At 32.1% G+C, this 9,464-nt stretch overlaps 1 protein-coding gene across 1 annotated transcript; it reads left to right on the top strand.

Moving 5' to 3' along the window:
- Positions 1 to 1,148: 1,148 nt before the first annotated feature.
- Positions 1,149 to 1,436, top strand: Smp_204650 (unnamed protein product; the record flags this gene model as incomplete). Its single annotated transcript, XM_018788875.1, has 1 exon — positions 1,149 to 1,436. The coding sequence occupies one exon, from the start codon at positions 1,149 to 1,151 to the stop codon at positions 1,434 to 1,436; it is 288 nt and encodes a 95-aa protein (XP_018646507.1).
- Positions 1,437 to 9,464: the final 8,028 nt, after the last annotated feature.

Raw genomic sequence — 9,464 nt, 5'->3', positions numbered from 1 at the left:
AAACAAAATGATAACTTCAATAATGAATATTGAATATTGAATGTTTAATTCAACTGTATGTTTACATATATTAAACTTATTCAATATATATCATATATATACATTTAATGGGAATTTTGTTGGAAACAAAAGACAATATATCTGTCTTCTTCAATTTTCTATATATTATATAATTCATATAGCAACAAATTCATTATTATATCGTGATTATCATCATTATTCATTGACTAATGATATGCATTATTATTTCTAATCCATCTGCTTTGAAAAATGAAAACATCACAGAGTAAAACAAACTTTTTGTTATAGTAAAAACTTTAAGTATTTTTGAAAATATAATAATAATAAAATATTAAACGAAATCGGTTACCATGGTAACTTGTATTTTGTAATTTTTTTTAAAAAAAAAAGAAATAACGTAGTAAGTTAGTAAGCACGGCATACTTTTGTATGTTGTGTTTAAGAAAACTATAACCGATTGGTAGTTATTGATTAATTGTAACTTGTCAGTGCAGTTTGTCCATACTGGTATAAATGATATATATATTTAAAGATAGAAAGATAAGGTTGATTTCTGACAGAAAAGTTTGATCTTAATCATTAGATGTAAAAGTTTTTTACACAATAGATTATAAAACTAATTGATTGTAATTGGGAATTGTTGAGCGTGAATGATAATACCTTGATGACTTTGACGGTGAACCTACACTCGACAGAAGTAGGATTCGTGTCATTTTGTGTTGTTTACAGCTAACAATAATCAATTATGATCAAATGGTTTTGTAATCAATCGGATCGTCTACCTGGTTAAACTTATCTGATTGTCAGGACTCCCTACTCCTCACTACAGTAACACGTACGAGACCCCATACATTATCTACCGGTAAAACAATCAAAAACACAAATGTGGATAGTTCGAAAGTTTATTTTCATTCCTTATATCAATATGTACATGAAGTCAGTAGAAATCAATGCATTACTTTCATTTATTCTCATTTGTACAATTATTATAATTGACAGTAAAATTGTTTTTTTAGTCTGCAAACTGAACATGACGTTTAGGCTTGTTTATTGCTATACCTGAAAGTTTTAGGCATTTTTTCGACATTTGGTTAGTTTGACACCACTCTGTGACTTCTTTGCAATAAATGATGCGGAATTTCTATGTGAAATTGTATTTTTTCTTCTTTCTGTTCATCATTGAAAATAGGTTTAACTCCACCATATGGATAGTATCACTAGTAACAACAGTTACAGTAACAGCAATAGTGGCACCAACAATCATGAAGGCAGATTTGGCTATAATCTATACGGCTGTTCATCGATATGATTATTTACGTGCGAGCGTTAGACGGTCAAACTGCTCGGCAAATGCGTTTTTACAAACTGATCATCATCGCTCTAAACTGATATTATATAGACTTAACATATGTTAAGAATGTTTTTATTCACATTTTGAATAGGAAAAGTCAATATGGGTCATGTTGCTGTAAATCAGGGAACAATGTATGTCCAAAATCAATGTCACTTACGAAAACAATGATGCACAATAGAAATAATTAAAAAAATGAAAGGTGGAAGATGATCCTGTAATATTTTGATTTAGCTGAAGTTGAATATGTACCTTAGTGGGTGTTGGTCTAGAGGTTACATGTCTGTATACAAAGCCAATGTTCCTAGGTTCGTTCCTCTAGGTTGGAAGCGCGTGTCCGACCTGCCATTAAGGAGTCCCATATTAAGATGAAACAGATTTCCAGTGCTTTTTTGACTTACCACAGTGGTCTAACAGAGAATAATTCGACATTTAAGCTATAACGCTTCTATAGTCCCCATAAACCCCGTATATCTGAGAAAAAGTTGTTAATTTTGTATGCTACAACTTTGAATAATTAAGCAAAGAGACTTTACGACCACATCATTTACTGAACACTTGGCAGTTCAATACATGAACATATCAACAACTTTCTCCATGTTGCCTGACTTGCCAGAATTATTTTTCAAAATAATCTAAGCAGTTAAACGAATTGGAACGAATGGAGCATGAGTAAGAAGCATGTACAATCCAGATACTTTAGTGAATTAATAGTTTACATATTTAGTCTATGTACTACGTTCAGCCATTCATTTCTTTCTTGAAACTACTGCCTGTTCTTGATTGTTTTTTTCTCATAATCCGCTTTTGAATTCACAATTCTCTTGTTATTGCACCAGTAAAATGTTTCGTAATTACCATTCAGTTTTATAGCTTTCATCATTAGACTACTCATACTTCAATCCCATTTTGGGTCGTGGATGAGTACTGTCATTGAAAAGTTGCTTACAAGGATCAAATAGCTGAATAATAGACACAACATGTGCACACAAGCACCTGTACAAAAAATAGGAAGAAAAATACAAGTATCATAAAAATTTGAAAAGATTGTTATTATAAACAATATGAACAAAATAATTTACCCTGACAAACACTAATAATGACTAACTCTGAGAATTAATTCTTGGAGTTCAAGTGAGAAGCAATGACCAGTGGTGCTCAGTCATATTAAGAGTGAGGTAATAGATGATTGTTACACAATATCACAAGTCGATTGAAGTAATGGAAATATAAAGTATTACATATCAAATCAGTAATCCGAAGTTTACTTGATAGTTTAAAGACCTGAAAGTCCAAGGTTTGATTCCCAATCGGATTGTGGTGCCAGTGAGTAATTCCATATTAGAACAAAATAACTGTTCAGTCCTTCCTTATTTTCAATAGTTTTCCAGAAAAAGTCAGTCCGTGATGTGGAACATATAGCATCATAACTATCATCTATACCAAAAAAAATTTTGTTATAAATTAAATTCCATTTTTTTTTACTTATCTTAACAGAAAATCAAAAATCCTTGTATAGAATATATGATTTTAATGATTAAAACATGTGCCTGTATCCATATATATTTTGTTCAACATTTTAAGCACAAAAAAAAACTCCCACATTGTTTATATTTACCTTCTATCTCCACCTCCTCCGGTCACTTAGTCCGGTGCATAAATATAACAGTAGTTAAACGAGAACCACGATTAAAAGAAAATGTGATTTTTAAAGAAAAATATTCACTATCAACCCTTATTAAAAACAAATTCCATGATAAAGATAAAAAAATGGAGTGAGAAACGAAAAGATTAGTGAAAGAGAGAGAGAAAGAAAGATTAAAAGAACATTCAGACAAAACTTTGAAGGCAAATAAGACTTATATATAAGAATAAAAAACGTACGAAATGAAAGTAGACAAATTCAGTTTTTTTATATATTATCATCAGTGGTGTTGATTTGCCATTTTTACTAGACTATACATTAATCGATATTACATTATGTGGTACAAAAAGAAAATTTATCTTGACTCCTTACTATTAAATGTTCTAGTTTAAATCAAGCTAACCAACAATAAAGTGTTTACTTCTTACATTTTCAATAGTTGAGATCATGAGTCAATTAAAGCTAGACCACCGTAGAAAACTTGGAAGCACTGGACGACCATCTCGTCCTATTGTGGGACTCCTCAGCAGTGAGCATCCGCGATCCCGCCTCGCCAGGTTCGAACCCAGGACCTTCCAGTCTCGCGCGCGAGCGCTTAACCTCTAAACTACTGAACCGATCGGCATCCAACGGTGTTAATGTCTAACTTCAACCGACCCACGAATTTGAGCAACTGTCCACCATTGTCTTCAGTGAGTTACTATCTCTCAACAGAACTCCACTGGTCACCACTATAATATCCGCAAAACCCCTTATGATTCTTACATTTTCTTTTGGTATTTATAAAATCACTATTCAAAAAACAACCATTAGTTGGTTACTATCAGAAGCAAAATTATAGGCGGGATGCTCACACGTCTGTTGCTTGAATGTTTGTTACTGGCTTCCTGGCTCTTGCCTATAAATCTGGACTAATTCTATACTTGATTCCAAATCACTGAAAAAAGGAGCAAAGTATAAATAAAAGCTCTATTCTAAAATTAATCTATTTCTAGGAAATCGGGTATATTTATAGAGTTCTAGCTGACCATGGTCTTCTAGAAACTTCTAGAAGCATATTAAGTGCTGTAATTATCCAATCACAATGTGTTACATAATCCATCTTTTTTATCTAGATGTTTCTAAGACGCTTTCATTCAATGCTGACTGGATGAAACGTCTTCTACATTATTCTAGGCGTCAAGAGATTTCGTTCAGAGATATTCGTACCAACGCCTATAAACAACAAAATAATGTACCCAAATAATAAAACATGAAAATAAGAAGATAGATAGATAGATATAGGGTTTTATTCACCAACAATTAAGTCAAACTAGGTCATGTTTTGTATTCAAAAAATTAATTGATTTTTCACATGACAAAAAATGCACCTACAAATAGTTATATTTAGTATATGTTAGCTTGTGTGCAAAGTATGTACTTGCATATACAATAACTGAAAGTGATTGGTCAAAAGTCAATTTTTTGGGTAATTTTGTAATCAGGTGATATAGTTAACTGTATTAGCAAAAGTCTACTAATATGATTATTAGAATCATTTAATATAAAAGATTAGGATTAAATGCCGCTTTTTCGGATTTTCATTCGTTTTTCATTCAATTAAATTTAATTCATACATAGAAAATAAATGAGTAAGTGAAGATTGCTATTTTCCATTAGTATATAATTTTAAATAATCATTTTTCTATTGTGTAATCAGTGGGTATTTCTTAGCCATTTATAGTAAATAATGTACTATAGAAGAATGAAATAACTGTGTTAATCTTTATAGAATGGATAGAATATGTCTAACAGTGTGATTCAAGAAGACTTGTTTCGTCGTACTTGAGACTCGTCAACTGGATGGATTTGCACCAGTGTTGATGGGATGATTTCAATCCTTTGAAATAATTATACAAAAATTTCGTCGATATCAAATATTAAGTGTTATTAATAAAGTTAGGAGTGTGGCTAACAAAAAAGTCTAGGATAGTCCAAATTTGAAACTCGTCAGTTGGGTTCACCTGTCCCATAACTGTTACGTCTGGCCGATTGTGAACGCTATATTCGCTTCCCTAAGCTAGTTCCGTACCACCGAGCTAGAACTATACACCAACTTGAAGACCAGAGAAAGGGCACAAAGTGTAAGGGAAGCACTTTACTACAGGGTTCATTTATGCACAGAAAATATAGGGATTTTATAGTAATTTAAGAGTCCTTGAGTTTTTACTGAAAGTTCTAGAATACTGCTAAACATAGTAGCAGTGTATAAATCAGCCAATCAGGATTTCCACATGTGTTTTTTCCATTTTCGTTATTTTAGTAACATAACTTCTAATTAATCGCTGATTGGTTGAAATGCTCCTTGATGACCCCTGAGCTTGTTATGTCGCTTGCGAGAAAAAAGCAGGGTCATCCCAACAATAACTAATGGTAATATTGAGGTAACCCACTCATGTTGTACACATATCAACAAACGTTGATCAAAATTCAATCTTAAATAACCATGGCATGATTCAAAACCATAATAGTAATAAGACAATGAAAATTGTACTCTTTTTCGTCAACAGTAATGATGTGTGAAATGTTTGGGAGTGTACCATATTATCACAAATCATATAAGATATGAATTGGTTAATTGTATATTCTTAAAGCTATAAAATATTTGACATGTGAAATGAATAAAATAAATCACCATGCTGTGGGAAAAACATATCCTACCAACTATTCCCAACCACATGACATCAAAATCTAGCACATATAATTCCAAGTCATCTAGATTAGTAGACCAAATTGTAATTTGGTTGTTAGAACTCGATTAGGACTGAAAAGCTAGATAAATATGACATCGGTCACTTTTCTGTGATCAATCATTTGTACACCTCACAACATATTTCTAGACTTTTCACAGATGATACAAGTATCTCTCTGTACCCATGAATATTGATTTCTTTTGATGGGCATCATTTGAATACGAAGCAAGTGAGCTGCATGGCATATTTTTTGTATAAACGACAGTCTTATTTCCCTTATAAACTACGTAATCCTTTGGATAATAGTTTATCTCTCGAAATTAGAGAGGTTCAATTTTTTAAATTAAACTGCATCTAAAAATGCGCCAAAATTGTTAGGAAAATAGATATATGACACAAAATTCACTGTTTTTATGGATCTCTCTGAGAAATACACAGTGAACTATAATTAGATGAAACATTTTAAGCTTTTAACCGGCTTTTGAAGACTTTCCTGAAGTTTTTTTTTGATTCTCTTAACATACATAACTTATATTTCCTTCATGATGAGACAATATGGAGATTGATGAAACATTCAATGGAAAAGTACTAATTACAAGACATGTATTCGAAAAAGACCTCGCCAATTTTCTGTATCAGTTGTGTAAATAATTCAAATATTCACTTAACTTAAGAAAACTGGTCATCAACTGACTGAGCACAGCTCGAGTATCACTTATTTTATCTATGTACGCATTGTGTGTAACAATCCATACTTGGCGGGAAATATCTATTTTCAACACATCTACGAGATACTGACGGTGGACGTTTTGGTGGGAAACACACAATGATAGAAATGTAGTTCACAGTGAGACATCATACAAGAGAATTCTAATAGACAAGGACGTGTTTCAGATAAGCAATAGGTTATATACATATCTCTGCAGACAGTGTATGACACAAAGTTCAATGGAAGTAGAAGATAGTCTCTGTTAGTTCAAATCTGATCTGTTTATATGCTCACAACATTCTCCTACAACGTTTTTAAAGAATTGACAGAGTTTTGGTAGTAATAAAGTCCAGGATATGGATTTCGTCTTACGTGGGACTAATCAGCTGGGTGTACCTGCATCTTGGGGTTTATGTTCACCCAAGGACTCAAACCTGTGCTTTAAATACATTGTCCACTAAGCTACTAAGTCCAAATAGCACTGGCTTGTTCAGTGGGTATAACTTTTGCATTATTATTATATGTTTGAATAGTCTCGTTATTGGTATTCTTGATTTCATTTAATTAGTTTAAGTTGTCATAAATGCATCCTGGACAAGTTGTTCCGATATAGCCATTTCATCAAGTTTTTTAAAGAATCGTGGCTAATAGTGCAGTGAAAAGGTACTAGATTTCAGTTCAAAGATGAATATTAACAGTCATTTGGTGAGTACCAAATAAGACGAAATGCCTGATTTAAATTCCACTGATAACTACATTCCATCTGTTATATAAAAACGTGTGACATAACTACTGTATCGAAGCCGTCATTACAGAATTTACATATCTCAACTAAAACTAATCAAAATCCAACTGAAAATACCAACAACGGCACCATACTAAATAATTAATTATCAAAGAACTCCTCCACACTATTTCTTCCTGATCTATGTTCCAGATATAGAACATGTACCATGTTATTTAGTTACTTATCTAGGTACACAAAAGTTTATTTTTCAAATTTCCCATCAAATCTCTTTGTTATCAGACATATTATCATGTCTTACTTGAATACATATTCCAACCCACTAATTCATTTCTCTAACTGAATATGTCGAGGAAACTGAATTGAATAAAACATCTTTAAAAATAGGTGTACTTTTAGGTAAATCACAATGAAAAAAAAACTGATCAATGACATTTTTGTGCGTTTCAAATTCCACATAGAAATTCAATTTTCACAGTGGAAAAATATCTTAAAAAAATTGGTGACAGAAAGGACATACCGGTGGAATGTACATTTCACAAAAGAAGTGAAGAAGAGAAAAAGAGAGACGAAAGTTTTTTTTATAAAATTAATATTTTCAATCTTTCAAAAGGTTAACTGATAATGGTAAAAAAATTACATTAGCAACTATCCTAATTTTATATTTTTGTATACATGCGATCTAAAAAAAAAAGTGGACATTTAAGTAGAGTGACATAACAGTGGTCACTTTTTTTTAATAATTTTTCGTTGGATACAAAAAAAAGTCAAACATCTTTTTTCATCTTATACATTAATGTTTAACAACGAAACAATCAATAAGACACTTCATTTTTGTATATTGAACTGTCGAATGAAGAATTTTTGTTCTATAACATTGTCTGTTTATTGATTAGTAAGAAATGTCATAGTTGTCTAGTCAATCAGAGTTGATATATAGTATCTTCTTTGTGATTAGTAAATGATCATATTAGATAATCAAGTTTATTGTAAAATTAAAATGAAGGAGAAATTATTGTATGAAGAGTAATGACTTCAAAGAGATAAGTTTCGACTTAAGTATGTGTTATGATATACTATTTCATTCAATAGATCTGCCCGTTACTAATGCTCCATCAAAAACCTTATTGTTAAATGAGGGATAAAACGACTTGTGGTCTAGACGTGTTTTCCGATGTTCAGATTAACTCAGTTATCAACATAATGACAGTAATCTATGCTATATAAGTTATACACCTATTCATTCGCCTATTCGATCACACTTATACATTATTTACAATAAGACCTTGATCTACTTTGCGATCAATTTGAGTTCAATAAATTTATTTAACAACTGAGTATCATTTAAAGAATAATACATAGTGATATTATTCATTCATCAAACTTTTCAAGTCAATGTTAATTTCACTCTCGAAATGCCGACCAGTTAGAATGAACTCATTTCAGTATCATGTCTGTTTCGATTTTCAACTGAAAATGTTTTTATAGATAAATCATAGGTTTTATTATTCACCATTCAAGTTTAAATGTTCTCAGTGGATTAGGCGATGGCGTTTGAAACGAAAGGTACTGGGTTCGAATCGCAGAGTGAACATCAACTCTGAGATGCATTTGCATCCAGCTGACGAGTCTCAAATAGAACGAAACGCGCGTCCTGGATTCCACTGCTATCCACTATCCATCTTTGCTTATAATGCTTGTGAATTGAGGCAACACCCACAGTATGCACATATGCCAATAAGAGACTGAACAATTGCAGTCCTAAACATCAATTGGAAGATTCAAACAAATAATACCAAGTGAAGTTGTTGAAAGAATTCGTCAAACTATCAATAGTAATTCATTCACTGTTTAGTCATTTGTTAATTTTGTGGAAAGCTTCAAGGTATTCTAGTAAGTATTCTGAAAATCACAAAAAATAAACAAAGATTTTCTGTATTCAGTTAAGAAACTTAGCAGTTGATTAGTACATGTAGACTCAAAGTAAGTCCATATCAGTTGACACACCAACCATTACAAGGTTGATGAAGTGGAATACAAGTTACAGTTTGAAGTGAATTATACTGGTGAAGTTATGTTAAAATAACTGAATTTTATATAGTTGAGATCATGAGTCAAGTGAAGCTAGACGACCATGGAAAATCTGGAAGCACTGGACGGCCGTTTCGTCCTATTGTGGGACTCCTCGGTAGTGTGCATCCACGATCCCGCCTCACGAGATTCGAACCCAGAACCTACCAGTCTCGCGCCAGAGCACTTAA

This window comes from Schistosoma mansoni, assembly GCF_000237925.1.
Source record: "Schistosoma mansoni, WGS project CABG00000000 data, supercontig 0137, strain Puerto Rico, whole genome shotgun sequence".
Taxonomy (NCBI): Eukaryota; Metazoa; Platyhelminthes; class Trematoda; order Strigeidida; family Schistosomatidae; genus Schistosoma; species Schistosoma mansoni.
This window is presented reverse-complemented; position numbering and strand designations above follow the sequence as displayed.